Raw genomic sequence first — 18,063 nt, 5'->3', positions numbered from 1 at the left:
ACTCCATCAGAATCGCCAAGGACTCCCTTGCCACCAGAGACTCTCAGCTCCACCACCACCACAACCACCACCACCACTACCACCACCACCACCAGCACTTCTCCAACCACAACCACAACTGTTACTGGATCACCAACACCCACCTCAACTACTTCTAGCACATCTTCTGCCACACCAACATACACCACCTCCACACCAACTCCAGGTACTTCTAAGTTTTGTAGTCTCATATGTTATTTGCCTTTGGAAGTACTGAGGGTCTGTGAACATCTTTTTTGTCTCTGTATGGCATCAAGAATGGGTTAACTTCTGGACAGCCCCTGAAACAGCCTTTTCCTATAGCTGGCTCTTCAGCTTGGTTTCAGAGGACATAAAGACTTAGTAGCTTTTGCTACTGTTGGACTTTGTGTTTCAACTCGCCAGAGTGGCGTCACTGGACGCATTGAGTGTAATGGAGTAGGGCTTGACTTTGTGACTCTTGCATTTCAAGCTATCTTTAGGCACAGATGTGTAGACTTTCTTGCTTCTCTCCTGCTCCTTTGCTATGTCTGCCATGCTTTTGGAAACAGTTTCACTCTGCAAACTGTGACTTTCTGTGAACTCTGATCTTTGCCTGACGAGGTTCACTAATACTCTGGGAACTTCTGATATCAGAAAACCACATGCCAATCAGCCAGGAACATATTTTTGTGCTTGCTTTCTTCCCTGATCAGCTCTTACCCCAGGATTTAGTGAGGTGTTCTAGCTAATGAGGCAGAGACAGAAAGCTCCAGCATGATCAAAAGCATTGCTCCTTCTTAACTCTTACCTATTGGTAGGTCTTTCTGATTTTGTGAGAAGCACCTTCCAACACTGTCCCCAGTCTCTCTATTAGGAGAGGAGGGCCATGACCCTCTGCATGCCAAATTTCAAGTTTACTTTCTGGGGCCAGAAAGGAAGTGCTTGTACTAGGGGTCTTTGCTGTGCTAGGGGTGGCCTGACCTCTCTAGGCCTGTGGCAGCTGCCTCATGTGCAGCTTCTGTTCAGTTCCTATTGAGTCCCACTCATACCTTTGTGTCTTTGTTTTCTGTGTCCTTGCTGTTTCTAACAGGCACACCTCCATCCACACTGAGCACACCAAAATCAACAACCACTCCCTCACCACCAGTGACTTCCACCACCACCACCACCAGCCCTCCGAGCACAACAACTACTGTTACTGGATCAACAACAACCATCTCAACTCCTGAAAGTATGTTCCCAATGCTAGTAATTCACATAAAAGCTACTCTGCCTCTAACCACAAAACCAACAAAAAATTCTCTGGTTCTTTCATCATTTTCGGTCTTTCCATGGGAGTAATGAAAGTCTGTGAGTACATCCATTTGTGGCTCTGTGTGGGCTCAAGGATGTGTGTAACTTTTGGGCATTCCAGGAAATGAGTTGTGCCCAAAATTCATTTGGGCTGTTTTAAAAGTGATGAAGATTCAGGGGTCCTGGGAAGCAGGTCTTGTCTTTCTTGATACAACAGTGTTCTCAGGAGGTATTTCATATTCCTATGCAGCTAAGACAGATACTGATCTGATGGAAGCTTCTAATACAGATGTTGAACTGATGGAAAATGTTGCTTTTTCAGCTGTTGGACCATGTCCTTCAGCTGAGCAGAATATAGCCACGGAACCCATGATGTGCAGTTAGACAATGACTTTGGTTTTTGGCACTGACATTTCAGGCACTGCTTTAGGCTCAGCTGTAGAGAGTTTTTTTCTCTCCTCCTTCTTGGCTGTATCTGTGCTAATGCTTGTCAGTGGTTATAGATGTAGGAAGGAAGGATTCACCTGCCATGCTTTTGGCTACATACTACCTCTTATGGTATACTGTGGTCTTTGGCTGACGAGATCCACTAGTATTCTGTCATGTCCTTTATAAAGATGATATTGGAAAAATCACATGACTATCAGGCAGAAACATGTTCTGGTGCATGATCCATTCCCAGACTACAGATTCCTCTCAGCTCTTATTCCATGAATTAGTGGGGTGTTTAATTAATATGGCAGAGATAGAAAGCCCCAGCCAGATCCAAAACATTACTCCTCCTCCTCTCTTCCATACTGCTAGGTCTCTCTAATTTTATGAAAAGCACCTTCCAGTACCATCTCCAATCACATCACTAGGAAAGGAGACCCATGACCTTCTCTGTACATAGATGTCAGATGTCCCTTTCTGCACTGAGAATGGGAAGGCTGGTGCTAGGGACCATTGCTGTTCTAAGCTGACCTCTCTAGCTCTGTGCCACCTGCCTCATGCACAGCTGCTGTTCAGTTCACACTGAGTCCCACTCATGCATTTGTGCTTTTGTCTGTTTTCTCTGTCCCTGCCATTTCAAACAGTCCCACCTTCATCCACACCGAGCACACCAAAATCGACAACCACTCCCTCTCCACCAAAGACTCCCATCACCACCAGCCCTCTGAGCACAGCCACAGTTATTATTGGATCACCAACACCCACCTCAACTACTTCAAGCACATCCTCACCGATACCAACATATACCACCACCACACCAACTCCAGGTAATTCTCTGGCCTGTGCTGTTTTTTGTTACCTCCCTGTGGTTGCTCTGAAAGTACTTGAGCATCTCAAATTGTGCCTCTCAGTGGGATCAGGGATGGGTGTAACTGCAGAGCATCCCTGGAGCAGTCTTTACTTAAAACTTGCCTTTCATCTGACTGTTTAAGAAGGAACAAGGTTTTGGGTTCTGGGGAAGAAGTCTTGGCTTCTCTGACAGAATACCTTACAAGGAGAAATTTCGTGCTGCTGCATAGCTTACAGAGATCTTGAACTGATGGAAATCTTGCCTTTTTTGCTGCTTGACCTCATCCCTCAGCTGGCCAGAACATATGCACTGGACATATGTGCAATTGTGGCATGGCTTTGGGTTTTTTTGGTACTGACATTTTAGGCACTGATTTGACATAACTGTGTAGGTCTTCCTCCCTCTCTCCTGTTCCTTTGGCCTGTCAGTGCTAATGCTTGTCAGCTGTTATAGATGTAGAAGGATGGATATACTTTTGGGAATAGTTTCACTCTGCAGACTGTGACTTTCTGTGAACTGTGGTCTTTGGCTGACATGTGCCTAAGTGCATGGATTTCAAATATTGTGCTTTTTGGGGCCAGAAAGGAAGGGCTGGTGCCATGTAGGCTGACCTCTCTAGCTCTGTACCAGCTGCTTCATGTGCAGCTTCTGTTCAGTTCCTATTGAGTCCCACTCATCCCTTTGTGCCTTTGTCTGTTTTCTCCGTCCCTGCTGTTTCTAACAGGCACACCTCCATCCACACTGAGCACATCAAAATCAACAACCACTCCTGTGCCACCAGAGACTTCCACCACCACCACCAGCCCTTCGAGCACAACCACCACTGTTCCTGGATACCCATCTACCATCTCAACTCCTGAAATTATTACCAAAACCCCGACGGCTCCACCCACTGAAGCAATAAGTAATTCCCAGGGTTTCATGTCCTTTGCTGGTTTTAGAAAGCAGGGTTAATTGGGAGCTTAACATGTGTTTTAGTTTCTGTACTCTGCACTAATGTAGTTGATTATATTTCAAAAACATTCCAGCTAACCTTTCAGCAGCAGTGTCATATCCCCTACTGTCCCAGTTCATCTGCCTCTTTTAAGGGAGATGAAGTATGTGAAGTAGTTTGCCTGTCCTCACCCAAACATGAATTCATTTATGTTGAAGGACTGTCCTCGTGGGCTGCCTGAGCAGAACCAGTGTCTCTTAATTCCTCTAGCATTATTACTGCACTCTTATTAGGTACACAGTGCTTCCCTCTCTACCATATGTCACTTCTGCTAAAAAAAAACATATATAGATGGTTTTGAGGCTGGCCTGTGAGAATCATGAACACATTTTAATATACTAATGAAAAACTATTTTAAAGGAGTCTCCATTAGCAACCATAATGAAAACTGTCCATGTGAAAAAGCAGGAAAGTGTATTTGGGGTTCGTAGCATCCCAAAATAGCTTGTGTGTGAGTAGTCTTAAAGGCCTGGGCATTAGAAATGAAACACAGGCTGCTCCAGCAACTGCTCATTTTCTGTAGAATCAAATGACTCTGAGCATAATCAATGGTGGTATGAACGTGCCACATGAAGCAGCATAGGGAATAATGGTCTTTCCATACAATATAATATGATGGCAATACAGTATTAACCAGAGTTCATTGATCTACTCAGTGGATTTCCCTGGATCTAGGACTGCTGAACTCTTCTCTGCAATATAAAGTTTTAACACTGCAGATGTTCCCTCTGACACTGATTGTTAAAGTGTTTATATCGATGAGTGCTATGCAAGACATAGAAGATTTTGTTAATAATCCCTCAGTGATGCAAAAACCACTAATAAACAATTTCTGCTTTATTTCTGTCTAAAGTGCCTATGCTTAGGCTTGTTGAGCTACATATGCTTAGTAGAAAATGAGATGACATTAGGAAGAAAACGCAATTTCCCTACTTAAAATACTGTATTCTCTCTGTCTTAAAGAGACACCAGAGACACCGACAGAGACAAACACTCCAGTTACTCATTCAGCTACCCCACTGCCAACAACAAGAACGACAGAAATAAGTACGTCTACTGCAAGCACCACTAGTCAACAGTCAACATCACCAGTGTCAACCAGCCCAGTGACAGCTACCACCTCTGAAGTCACTGAAACAGGATCAACCACCAAGACAACCACTTCAGGCCCCACACCCTCAAGGTCCACCAGCACCACACCAGTAACAGAAACACCTGTCCATGAGACCACTACCACCAGGGCCCCAAGCCCTCCAACAGGATCATCTCCCACCACTTCCAGCCCTGGCACCACCACAACCTCGGGACCAAGCAGCCCTACAGGAACACTACCAATATCAACAACTCCATTCACTCGAACAGGATCAACCACCAAGACAACCACTTCAGGTCCCACACTGTCAGTGTCCACTCCCTCCACCACCACAGTAGGAACAGAAACAAATACCCCAGGGACAACCTCTGCAACTGTTACTACTCTAACAACATCAACCCACTCTGTGTCAACCACCACCTCTGGTACTACTCCAACAGAAAGCTTTACCACCACTTCAGGAACCACCTCTAGTACTTTTATCACAGTCAATGCAACCACCACCTCCACCACCCTTCCCCCTGGCTCAACTACTACATCTGGGCCTACTGCAACATCAACTGCAGTCACCACTTCAGGAAGTTCTACACACAGTGTAACTCCTCCAGTTAATGGCTCAAGTACAACTACAGGTCTGATACCAACAACTAAAAAAACTTGTACTATTTTCCCTAATGAATCTTATGAGGTGAGTAGATTCCATGCTTTCATTGTGCTTTGGATGGAGAGTAGACACATAGCTTCAATGTTAGTAACCTAGAGAGTAGGCATTAATTTGGATAGGAAAGGTAGTATCAGTCTGTTCTGTTTGTTTAGTTTTCTTGGACATCAGCAGGACTTCTAATGATATTTGATTTATAGTTTATATATTGCCATTAGCTCTTCGAGGATAATTTTTAGAAAGCTTTCTGCAAGGAGCTAGATCACAGTTCTGTGTTTGTTGTAGGACAGCTCTGATGAAGAGGAAACCAAGAGCTAAGTGGTGCTAAGCTATCTTTTCTATTTCTGCTTTTGAATAAGTCCAAAGTGGGTAAAAGTTGCTTGTTTGTGTGTTTGCACAGCCCAACAAAAATCCACAGGGCTGAATTTGTTTGAGTTTGGAATGAGTCATACTTGTTCACAGACTGGTTTCAGGAGAGGACTGTGTAACAGATCACTGCATTCAAATGCTTGTGAAATTTGACTCAGACTTCCTTTTTTATTTTTTTCTTAATCCTCCACCTCTGACACAGGCAAGTTAGTGTCTTGTACATTTCTAAAGACTTCTCAAAGTTTAGACGCCTACCAACTTGCTCAGTAGATCTGCAGGAATAAAAAATTATACATGGATGAAAAACTGGTAGAAGAAGAAAAAAACTCATGCAATCACAATGCATGCACACAATCACCTTGGACATTTTTCTCTCAACTATTTATGTTCACTGTAGCTTTAGCTATTAATCTGTTCTAGGCATTCAAGTGAATTGAATATATTGGCCATTCATATTATCAGTGTCTTTCACTGTTCTTTAGAGAGGGTGTTAAGGTGATGAGATTAGATGAAACATCTCACTTCTAGATAGCTGAAACTAGAAAAGGTGATTCCCATTTTGGTGTACTGACTTGACTTTCATAAGTGAAAATGCTTTTCACTTAGCAGCTCTCAGCTGTTCTATCTTGCAGACCAAGATGGTGCTGACTGATGCAATTCCATCCTATTTTCAGATTTCTGGTGGGGGAAATGTTATCAATAGACATATGGCTTTTTAGAAACCTGAAGAAGATATTCAGGCATAACTATTGTCAGTCTCACTGCTTCCTAAGGTTTGTCTCCATCTCCTCCCTCCCCCTCTCTTTTCAAACACAGCAAGGTGAGTCATGGTGGCTCTGTAACTGCACTAAGGCAATATGTATAGAAGACAACATTGTCCAGGTGATTCCAGTAATCTGCAATCCACCTCCAAAACCAACGTGTGCCAATGGACTGTCTCCTGTGCCAGTCATTGATGAGGATGGATGCTGTTGGCACTGGGAGTGTGATTGTAAGTATATATTTTATATATTTTGTTGAAAATTTAATCTCCTGAGGGAACAATACTATTGTCAAGACCAACAATATTTATCAGGGCTCAAGTATCGTGCAAGGCTGTGATTCAGTCTTCTGGTGTTGGGTAGAGTGCTCTGTTGATTCTTTTTAGCTAATTGAGGGATTTGCTTAAGTTGCCATTATTACTATGTAACTGTTGTGATAGTGTTGCCGCTGAAGATGAATAGATCACATGGACACAGGTCGAGGTGTGGTGAAAGAAAGAGCAGAGTTTATTTTTCCTCCCAGGATTTATAGGCTTCTGACCACGGCCAGCGATTGGATGGTCAGGATAACACTTTCTCACTGCACTGGCCATGAGACATGCCCATCACAAGATGTGTAACAGAAAGAATGTACACATATCTATGTTTATAGTTACTGTCCTGGGAAAGTCCTTAGAAAACTATGTCAGCAAGCTCAGAAGCTGAGTTTTCAGGGCGACATGATAGTAGAGTAAATTGGTCTCCCAAAGTAGGATTTAAATGTCTAGATGCAGACATCTATAGGCTAGAAGCCTATATATATATATATATATATATATATATGTTAGTTGTTCAGACTACTGGTAAAGATATATCTATGTTACAGTTAATCCTATTCTCAGCTGTCTGTCATTAATGTCAGATGAACTGTGCATTGAAAGTGCCTGTTTTTTATGATGACTTCTAGCTAATGAGCTCCTGCATTGACATGTACACTTTATTAAAATTAAAACATCCAAAGTTCACAGAGGTGTTTTCCATATCTACAGATTTTGCTTGTAGTCTGATATGATTTTGTATGTTGCCATAAGAGCCTAACTTAGCTGTATGTTTTTTTAGGCTACTGCACTGGCTGGGGAGATCCACATTACATGACTTTTGATGGATTGTACTACAGCTATCAAGGGAATTGTACATATGTCCTTGTGGAAGAGATCAATAAGAAAGTCGACAACTTTGGTGTCTACATTGATAACTATCATTGTGATGTACGGGATGTAGTGTCCTGTCCTCGAACACTCATCGTGAGACATGAGACTCAGGAAGTGAGGCTAACAACAGCACAACCAAATACTCTACAAGTAGAGGTACTAAAGAATGATAACATTGATTTATTGATTCAGATATTAATACTGCATCAACAGGATAATGATATTAACAAGGTCTGGGGGAAAAAAATTCTGTGTTTTAGATTCAGTAACAGTTTAGATTATAACACTGGAGTGCTTCAAAGGACTTCAAAGGACCACTTCAAAGCATTTTTTTACTCTGAATGTGGGGGGAAAAAATTCTACAACTTCTTGTCTTTTTAATCTCAAATCTTTGCAGATCTCTCCTAAATACACAAGTGTGCACAAATTGCTAAGAGTTAAGGATATAAAATAATTTATAATTAGCATTAATGTAACAAAGGAAAACAATGTGGAATGGGATGAGATAATGTAAGGTAGACATAACAATGAAGTGCTGGCCTGAAACATTTTTTAAAAGTACCATTAGTAGCTTTGACTTGTGTCACCTTTTTAATTTTTCAGAATAGGGCAGCTATATGTTTATTCCATTGAAAAATGTGATGTGAGAGTTTTTAGGCTTCAAAATTAGTGAGAAGTGTTTGGGGCTTTTTGTAGCCTTTTACCATTTGTTTGGTTTATTTTTTACATGACTGTGTGAGAATATTGCAAGTTAGGTTGCAACATATTGTTGAAAATTTACAATATTTAGACCTCTTTTTTTTCTCTAAAGCAAAGAAATCTCCAATTGCTGAGTGAAAGTAGTAGTGTTAGTTTCACAAGTATACCATGGCTAGGGTATTTGAATAAGTAATACAGTTTTAGTCTTATTTCTGTTATTTAATTTTCCTATAAGCATGTGCCCTTTATGCCAAGAAACCTAAAACTTCATACCATATGAATTTAGGAGAATTTTATATTCCACTTTCAGGAGGACTCCTTGATGCCATAGTCACTTTAGTAAGTCTGTTGAGTGTTAAGATTTAGCTGGTTTAAACCTTGAATTTATATCCTCATTTGTCAGAGGTTGATGGGCTTTTTGTGGCTCAGAGAAGAAAAGTTTAACTTTCCACTAAGAAAAGGAACACAGAAACATTTGTTACAAATTAAAAGGATATTATTTACCTTTACATTCTCTCTGCAAAACAAAGGAACAGTCAATTGTTTTGAGAAGTCAAACTAAATTTATGCCTCTTTTCTGTTTTCCTTTATTTATTAGGTGACAGTAAACAACCAGCTTGTGGCTTTGCCTTATAAGAAGTTCGGTGTAAGCATCTATGAGTCAGGCATAAATCGTGTTGTGGAAATTCCTGAGCTGAAAATGAATGTGACCTACAATGGCTTGTCCTTTTCTATCAGAATGCCCTACAGCCTGTTTGGCAACAACACCCAGGGCCAATGCGGTAAGGCTTACTCTTCCAATTTTTGCACTCTCAGAAAACCACAATGACAGCCCTGCTGCAAAGATGAATAGAATTTCCTAACAAATCTGTGAGTGAATTATTTTTCCACTTACCACCCCTAGGTACTTGCAATAACAACACGGCAGATGACTGCATGCTGCCAAATGGAAACATTGCAGCAAACTGTGAAACCATGGCAGATCACTGGCAAGTTGTGGATCCATCCAAACCACAGTGCTCTCCAGGCCTAGTTCCTACAGGTTCACCTAGCACAACACCAATACAGCCTTGCAAAGAATCTTCCATCTGCGAGCTTCTTTTGGGAAGGTAACATTCCTCTTGCTTTTACAAGCCTTTGGTCTTTGATTCAAATGGAACTTTTAGGATTAATTTACCAATGGAAAATGTTTCTAACTATTGCTCCATTTCTTGTATCTTTATGGTTTGCTTCTACTCCTTTCACTTTTTCTAGTTTTTATTTTTTGCTGACAGTTTCTTTTAGCCCTCTGGCTGCCTCATTAACCTTTGTTGATGTTCCCACATTCTTCTACACTCTCTGTCCTCCCTTGTCCCATGTTCTTTCCTTTTCCCACTTTTACTTAGTAGAAAACAGTGTCGAAATGAAAACAAAGATCTTAATTTTTAGAACACCATGTCAGAATTGAAAATGAAAAAAAAAATCAAAATCACTTTAAAGAGCTAGCACATGGTTGCACCCAATAATATGCAGCTCCTGGACTCAAAACATTGCTGTCTAAGTGTTTTGTAGGTGAGGGAAGACTATTTATATATTGGAACGTTACTATCTGGATAAGTGCTCTTAGCACAAATCTCTCATCAGTAGTCTGCATCCACATCTCCTTAATCTCCCACATCCACTGTTGCCACATCATAACATGTTAAGCACATTGAAACATGTATGGATCATTCACTAACTAATAATGATAAATATTTCTGTTTCTAGTGTGTTCAAGCCATGCCATGCATTTGTCCAACCTGAAAAGTACTATGCAGCCTGTGTTTTTGATAGCTGTATACTTCCCAACCTAGACCTGGAATGCTCAAGTCTGCAGATCTACGCTGCCACCTGTGCCGATCAAGGCATGTGCATTGACTGGAGAAAACACACCAATGGTGTATGCTGTAAGTATGTGGTTATTCATCTTGAATTATTAAGGAAGATTATGTGGAACTGTTTTAGCAGTAATATCATCTGCTTTCTGAGTAATGAAGGCACCAATAAATCACAGCAGCTGCTCTCTTTAAATAATTTTGCAGGTAACATTTTTAACAATGGAAATGATGAATGGGCCTGCTAAAATATACATGTATTGACTGTGCCAGAAACATCTATATCAGTACATACGTTTTTGTATGCAGGCAGTTCTATGCTTGGCAGGCATCAGCAGATCACTCTCTATTTTGTGACATGTACATGACTTTTAATCTGTAGTAAGAGCTCAAAGGGAAGGAAGACATTCCCCTTTGAGAACCTGTGCAAAAGAGACTGAAATTATGGGAAAAAATTGTAATCAAGATGTACCACCTTAGTGTAAAGTACAGTACTATATCTCTGTCACTAAATTGCACAAAATTATTCCTTTTAGAGACATGAGTCTATCTGGGATTTTTTCCTCTTTGCTTCTCAAGATTGTCATGGATACATAGGAAAAGGAGTAAACAGTGTTTAAGTTCCTGGCAAAAGGTCACGTGGCTTTTATATGATATTGTTACTGAGCTGTTCCTCCTTTTTGTTCTTCCATTCCAGCTCATGAATGTCCTCCAGGTAAAGAATACAGAGCATGTGGTCCTATTAAAGAGATGACCTGCAAATCAAGGTAAAAAATTCCTTCACAGTTAGTTATAGCTTGTACAACTATTCAGTCATATCTTAGGCACAGGTGAAAAATCAACCTCCTCTCACATCTTAAACTGACTGTCAAATTTATTAGCACTGTTCTGTTGACCCTAAATCTGGGTGCCTGAACTGTTTCTTTTGTTTGGCTATATCAAACACAAGACACCGACAACCTCCAATCAAAAATGTGCAGATTATTTGCCACTGTATTTTCAATGAAAAGTTATTTGGCATAATCCTCCTGTATGTGCCTACAACATTAACGGTGTTCCTCTGTCCATTTTGTCTCACAGAGGACAGAACAACACATCAACTAAACAAGTGGAAGGCTGTTTCTGTCCTAATGGAACCATGCTGTATGACTCTGGAGTGGATGTCTGTGTGAAAACCTGTGGTGAGTTTTACTGCTCCACTTGGATGCATGTTTGTTTCCTCTTCACTTTCTTCCGTGTATGCAACATAGATTTAACTGTATGCAGTGCTCATACAATGTATAGTAGAGATGCCTCCTGTTATATGACTGGTAATGGAAATTTATTTTGGTATTTTCCAGGCTGTGTCGGAGTGGATATGATACCAAGAGAGGTATGATTCTGTATGTTTTTGGATATCAAGTAGAAGTTTGGGTGGGGAGAGGAGAGTGATCTCCACTGATACAATCTTGTTTTATCATCTCCAAACTTTGTATTCTTGGTTTTACTTCTGTTCCTTTTAATTGGTTACTATGCAATCATTCATTTTATTGTTTTTCAATGACAGTTTGGAGAAGAGTTTACAGTGGACTGTCAGGACTGTATTTGCCTGGAGGGTGAACATGGCATTGTGTGTAAGCCTCACATATGTGAACAAAAGAAGGTCACTTGTGATGGAGAAGGCTTCTATGAGGTCACTGAAGTCAATCCCAAAGACTCCTGCTGCCCTCTTTTCACTTGCAGTGAGTTTATACTTTTGTTTCTAGTCTTTCTACACCTCTTGGAAATAGAAAGGAAAAAAGACTGAGCTACCTTAGTACCAGAGATCTATAGCAGGGAGTCACAAAAGAGTGTCTTTCCTCATGCTTTTTAAAATCAACTTGCCCAGTGCTAGGGAAAATACATTTTAATATTGCAGTGATTCATTATAACTGAATTTACAGTTATGGGACTCAACATACCTTAAGCTATAGTTCTTGTCTTCAGGGCCACATTTTATTTAAGCAAAATGCAAAGAGATTACAGAATTCTCCATGGATTTTTATTTTCCAGCAGTTGCCTAAAATCCTGGAGACAGTAGGAGTTCCCTACTTCTTTGCATAGAATGGTGATACTTTATCAACACAGGATAATTGCACAGTAGAAAAATAATCATAAACTAATACAGCACGCCATATCCAGTGCCTGGATTTATGAGGAAAAACGTATTCCCTATCTGCAATTTGTTTCTTTGAAGAGAATCTGGACTGTTTCCTAGCAATGGAAGTTCATCCTAAGAGCTTTGATAAGTGCTTATTTCTAATAGCTGTGATTTAATGTATTTTCTGGCTTATTTTTTGTTTGTTTTTTGTTGTTTTTTTTTTTCTCCTCAGAATGCAATACAAGCTTGTGTACAGCTAAAGCCCCCAAGTGCTCACTGGGATTTGAAGTTCATTCTTATATTCCCAGTGGTCAGTGCTGTCCTGTATACCAATGTGGTAAGTCCCTTGGAAACATATTATAATGAATAGCCTTACAGTTTTATTTATTACATAATTTAGCATTACCCTTAATAAGACTGTATGCAATAGCCTGCTGAAAAAGGTGTTAAACACAGTCAGATTCTACAAATGCACTACTATTAAAATTGGTTATTAGTGCTATAGTTATAGGAAATCAGATATAGCTCAAATGACTCGAGTTCAATTTCCCGCTTATAAATACATATAATAACAGCTACAGAATTAACAGGGATGATGGTTTCAGCTTAATCTAGGAAAAAAAAAAAAAAAAGTCCCTAGAAGCATCCCCAGTAGAAGACAGATTTACAGTTCTTGGTAACCGAAACAAGGACATTCTTGGCTATGAACTGAACCATGTATTTTGGGACAAATCTTTTTCCCTTCTTGCACATGCAGTATTAGTTTTTATACATATCCTATCTATCTCATACCAGAACTGGGGGACAACCATATGAATTGTGATTCATTGTGGAAGAAATTATGTTGGTTAGAGTGAGTTGAAGGCATTTTTTATTCTTTTTTCCTATCTAAACATCTAACTCCTTGCTTATTAACAGTTCCCAAGGGGGTTTGCGTACACGAGAATGCTGAGTTCTTGGTAAGTTCCTGTTTCAACAGTCTTCTAAAAATGCTTAAAAAACAGTTAGTGTACTTGATCAGAAGTTCTATGAAAAAGTTTAACCAGTACAACAAATATTTTAGAAATTTTCAAATTTCTGTCAGATGTTTATCAATTTCACACAGCCTAAACCTCTTCTGAAAAGTTTCCTGTGTAGGAATGAAATTGAAGAGCTACATGTATGTCAGTATCATAGAGGAATTTGGGTTAAGTGTGCTGGAATTTAAAAAAGTCAGTCCACATTTACTGACAGCATATTATTGCAGTTAAAATTAAAAGACATAGAAATAAGTATTATTCTAACCAAACCTAGATTTCTAATAAATTCTCTTGGGTCTAGTAATTGTACCTGTTCTTTTAATATCAGAGTTTGTCATTGCTATACAGGACTTCAATAAAGACACACATTAAATTATATTCAGTATTAAAATGTTGTCTTCATAAATGGCTAGCCAAATAGCTATCCAGTCATCTTTACAGTTTTTTTCCTTTTCCATTGCTTCATTTACAGATGTCTGTTAAACATGTAATATCTCAGTAATATGTGATTTTTTTTTTCCTTAAATATGTAGCCCAACTCCTCAGTCTTTGTTGACAAGTGTCAGAATTGTTTCTGCACAAATGATGTTAATGTCAGCACTCAACTGAATATCATCTCCTGTGAACGTGTCCCCTGCAACACATACTGTCAACCAGTAAGTGGCAAACTTAAAGAAACAAAAGAGCTCAAAATTCCCATATGTATGAACACCAGTTTGATCAATGAGTGGTATTAAGCAAAGGACAGTTGAAACTCAGAGACCAACTCCAGCATGGATATCAACAGTTCTTTGAGCAATCTACTGCCTGAGATTCACTGTGTAACTGTCAGCATTCCGCTCACACTGGCAGAATTAGCTGGGAAATTTCTGTAGACCACTATGTGGAGTGATATTTAATTATTATGCATATTTATTCTAGTGCTTTAATTTATTCCATTTATAACCTGGTTCTATTACTTGTCTTCTTTTTGTTGGAATACAAAAAATGCACAAATCTAGAGTGCACTTCAAAGCGTAATCAATTAATGGATTAGTATGTTTTCATTTATTTCTCAAAAAATCATCTATCATAGTGCTCTTGTTTTTAATTTAATTAATTAATTAATTTTAATTTTTAGGGATATGAAATTAAACCAGTGAAAGGTGAATGTTGTGGAAAATGTGTGCAGACCAAGTGTATTATACACACAGCAGACAATTCTGAACTCATCTTGAGTGTAAGTATACTCTATGTATTCTCTTTCTCCACCAAATATGTAAAGTTCCCAGTTCCAGAAAGGGAACATCTCCTTGCTAGAAATAAGGCTTTAGTTTGCACCTGAAAGATCAAAATCTCATCTAAAGCAAAACCTGGCTACAATTTTTTGACCTGAAGGTAGATCTCATGAAATAAAATTATCTGTAAGGCCATTCCTGGAATGAGAAATCCAATACCATTGGAAGGGTTTTTTTTCCAGTGTCTGGAAGCTTGGGCTTTTCTATGTTATATGATTTCTGTATGCTGAAAAACACTATTAAAGCCTGCATATGAAATAATTCTATTGCCCTAGTAGGATGAAGGCTTAGGGTTATTCTTAATTAACATAAAACAGTCTAGCTTTTTGAAGGCAAAATCTATTGGCATGGATGATTTTGTTAAGGTACTCTATGTACTTTAGAGACATTTTTCTTTCTCAAGGAAAATATCATAAACTGAAATTCTCTCCATGTAGGGCATACTGCAATACATGTCATGATCTGTATCTCAAATAGCTTTTAACCTAAAAATAATTGACTGGGAAACAAGAAAAAAGTCATTATGAGAGAGCAAGAAAATTTCTGTCTGAGCTCCCTTCAGCTTTCCTTATTACATTACGCATTTCACTTGCAGCCTGGAGACTTTAAAAATGATCCTCACAACAACTGCACCATTTATAGCTGTGTAGATGTCCACAACCAGCTTATTGCTTCCACATCTGAGATTACCTGTCCAGCATTCAATGAGGACAGCTGCAAACCTGTAAGTAAAAGTGGAAAATTTACCCTCTACTCCATAGATTACTTCAGTTTAGTTCAGCCGTCTAGCTAACAACAGAAGTAAAATTTAGCTCTGATGGCCTTTTGTTGTCCTAAGGGCAAGAGTTCCAGATGCATCTATGCACAGCCCTTTAGAGTGTATAAAATAAGATACCTGGATGAGAATTCAAGGTTTATAACTGGTAGCTGTCTCTCAGTAGCCAAAATACTGGTCGGCACTGAGATGCTGAATCTTTGCTGACTGCTTTGTTTGGAGCTCTGTTTCAGCAAGAACCAGGTTTCCTTGGATGTTACAGAAACACAAGCTATTCAGTCAGTAGACTGCCAGTAACACCTGCATAGTACCTATTCAAATACAGAGGACTCTGAGAAACCATTTGCTGGAATTGCTTCTGAGGAAAAATTGCTTGATGTTAACTGTAGACTTTCTTCAAAGAATTGGTTTCATTTTCACAGTCCTTTGTAAACTGACAGATTTCAAGTTGGGCAGAGGATGTTGTCTTTCCTTATTTAGACCAATGTCACAGTTTTCACTGGTTATTTCCAGCCATTGATGAATTGCTCTCCTCAGTTTTTTGCCTTAACGCCTATTTAATATAGAAAAATGATATAATGTAATTTTTTTCTGTTTCTTTTTTCTTTCAGGGAACTATTTCATTCTTACCTAACGGCTGTTGCAGAACCTGTAAGTATGCCAGTGTATCTGAATCAATAATACAGAGAATGAATTGTCCTCTTAAATCAGCCCATTTTTCCGATAAATTTGTATTTAAATAGATACTTTTATATTTATATTTGTCATTCCAAGCCTTCACTGTCCAATCTCTCTGGAGAAGTTTAAGCTGCAGCAGAAAGACCACTTAAGGCAATTGAGTGCACTGGTGAAGCCCAGGGAATGCTGGGGTGCGAGGGATTTCTGGATCTGTTTCACTGAAAGCATTTTCTGCTCTCTGCCTGTAGGTGCCCCTCTGGACAGCCGCACACCGTGCTCTGTGCGCCACAGACAAGACTTCATTGTCCACCGTGGCTGCCGCTCTGTGGACAGAGTCGACTTGACTGAATGTGAAGGAACATGTGGAACTTTCTCGCTGTAAGTAAACTCACCAGACAATGAGATTTAAGTCCTGGTAACACTGAGCTTGTTTATATAAAAGGAACAATAGTAGACTACACAATGGTAGAAGACCTGGAACTATCTGCTTCCTGAATCAAGGACATAAAATAATGGAATCTGTTACTGACCGGTTGATTTGTCATAATACAAAGCAGAAAAGCGTATTAAATTGTCTTTGGATTCAGACAGCTCTGATAAGACCTATTCATCCACTAAGAACTGGCTTTGTGTCAGACCACCTAGGCTAGAAACTGTCACAAAAGAACATGGTTTATTTCGTATAATGAGAACGAGCCCAGAGAGCAGCCAGACTTGACAACTGGAAGTGAAAAAGCTGCTTTTCAATAGTTAACTCCTAAAATAAAATACATATATATCTTTTAAAGGAAGATTCAAATATGCATATTTTTTTTACAGGGAAGAAATGAGAAAATGAATGCTTTAGGTGAGGTGTTAGTAGAGTAACTTGACTGTACATTTTTCTCTGAAATGAGAAAATATATTGAAAAGTGGCTATAAGGAAGTGGTTAGTAGGACACCTGGTAGTGAGCCACTAAAACACTGGAAAAACAGTGCTTAACTCTCCAGAGAAACTGTCACTTACTTCTATCACTAAGTCTGCCACAGTGTACCTTACATGGATGAAAACTGATCTTTAGTATCACATGGAACTCTGAGAAGCCAGGCAGTTTATTAGTATTTTGAAATTCCTGATCATCTTAGCATCTTGCTGTGATTGCTTCTACCAAATACAAGAAAAAGAAGGATGTTGTCACAGTTTATAGCCTGATATTGACAGATTCTTCAGGTTAGGAATGGTGCTTAGGAAGCTGATAAACACAAGGCTGCAAAAAATTCTTTGCTGTGAGACAGGAACAGAAAGAGCCACTGCTTCCCCTTCATGTTAATACTGCCCTGATTGGGTTATGCATTTTATAATCAGTGTTCTGTCAGAGAGCTTAACACTTCCATTAGCCACAACTGCAGCTCTTCTCACATGAGTTCTGTACCTGATTTCACTCTCTCCTGTACATTGACTTCTGGCACAGAGTAACGTTGCTGTTTTGCATGTTAACAGATACTCTGCTGAGGCCAATTCTATGGACCACAGCTGCTCCTGCTGCAGAGAAACAAGGACCACTGAGAAGCACGTGGTTCTGAGATGCCCCGGTGGGCACTCAAAGTCACACAAGTATGTCTACGTGGAGAGCTGCAGCTGTCAGGACACTGAATGCAGCAGGCCAAAGTCTAATGAGCTGCAGAACAACGAAGAAAATGACAAGGCAAGCACTCTGAACCGGATCAAGAGAGCCATCAGCTTAACATCAAAATGAAAGCAAGAAAAACCCTGGCATCATTAACTAAAAGGACTGTGAACCATTCTTACCTTCCTTGATTACTTTTGAACTTTACTTTTCCCAGTAACTGCCTCCTGTTTGTTCTCTAATTAATTTGACAGTGCCCTATTTATTTGTGCACAAAATAAGAACACAGATTTGTATTCTTACAAGTGCACAGCCTCTTGGGTCCTTTTCAAATCTACTTATTTTTCTGTGAATGATTAAAAGCACATCTCAAAAAGCTTGGCTTTTGTACTT

The 18,063-nt window shown here is 39.5% G+C and overlaps 1 protein-coding gene across 1 annotated transcript in view; it reads left to right on the top strand.

The window, feature by feature from the left end:
• The window catches only part of MUC2 (mucin 2, oligomeric mucus/gel-forming), a 56,709-nt gene extending 38,910 nt beyond the window's left edge, over window positions 1–17,799 (top strand). The window contains exons 41-63 of the mRNA XM_058848310.1: window positions 343–448; window positions 1,091–1,231; window positions 2,370–2,552; window positions 3,300–3,479; window positions 4,533–5,350; window positions 6,509–6,683; window positions 7,552–7,799; window positions 8,941–9,124; window positions 9,247–9,451; window positions 10,089–10,267; window positions 10,505–10,507; window positions 10,893–10,962; window positions 11,276–11,376; window positions 11,536–11,567; window positions 11,742–11,916; window positions 12,547–12,651; window positions 13,233–13,273; window positions 13,867–13,989; window positions 14,454–14,552; window positions 15,206–15,334; window positions 15,997–16,036; window positions 16,312–16,441; window positions 17,544–17,799. Of these exons, the coding sequence (XP_058704293.1) occupies window positions 343–448; window positions 1,091–1,231; window positions 2,370–2,552; window positions 3,300–3,479; window positions 4,533–5,350; window positions 6,509–6,683; window positions 7,552–7,799; window positions 8,941–9,124; window positions 9,247–9,451; window positions 10,089–10,267; window positions 10,505–10,507; window positions 10,893–10,962; window positions 11,276–11,376; window positions 11,536–11,567; window positions 11,742–11,916; window positions 12,547–12,651; window positions 13,233–13,273; window positions 13,867–13,989; window positions 14,454–14,552; window positions 15,206–15,334; window positions 15,997–16,036; window positions 16,312–16,441; window positions 17,544–17,799 (3,723 nt within the window). The remainder of the gene's footprint in view (window positions 1–342; window positions 449–1,090; window positions 1,232–2,369; window positions 2,553–3,299; window positions 3,480–4,532; window positions 5,351–6,508; window positions 6,684–7,551; window positions 7,800–8,940; window positions 9,125–9,246; window positions 9,452–10,088; window positions 10,268–10,504; window positions 10,508–10,892; window positions 10,963–11,275; window positions 11,377–11,535; window positions 11,568–11,741; window positions 11,917–12,546; window positions 12,652–13,232; window positions 13,274–13,866; window positions 13,990–14,453; window positions 14,553–15,205; window positions 15,335–15,996; window positions 16,037–16,311; window positions 16,442–17,543) is intronic.
• The last annotated feature ends 264 nt before the right edge of the window (window positions 17,800–18,063 follow it).

The sequence above is a fragment of the Poecile atricapillus genome, chromosome 1 (genome assembly GCF_030490865.1).
Source record: "Poecile atricapillus isolate bPoeAtr1 chromosome 1, bPoeAtr1.hap1, whole genome shotgun sequence".
Lineage (NCBI taxonomy): Eukaryota > Metazoa > Chordata > Aves > Passeriformes > Paridae > Poecile > Poecile atricapillus.
Note: the sequence above shows the minus strand (reverse complement) of the source record. Positions and strands in the feature narration are given on the sequence as shown.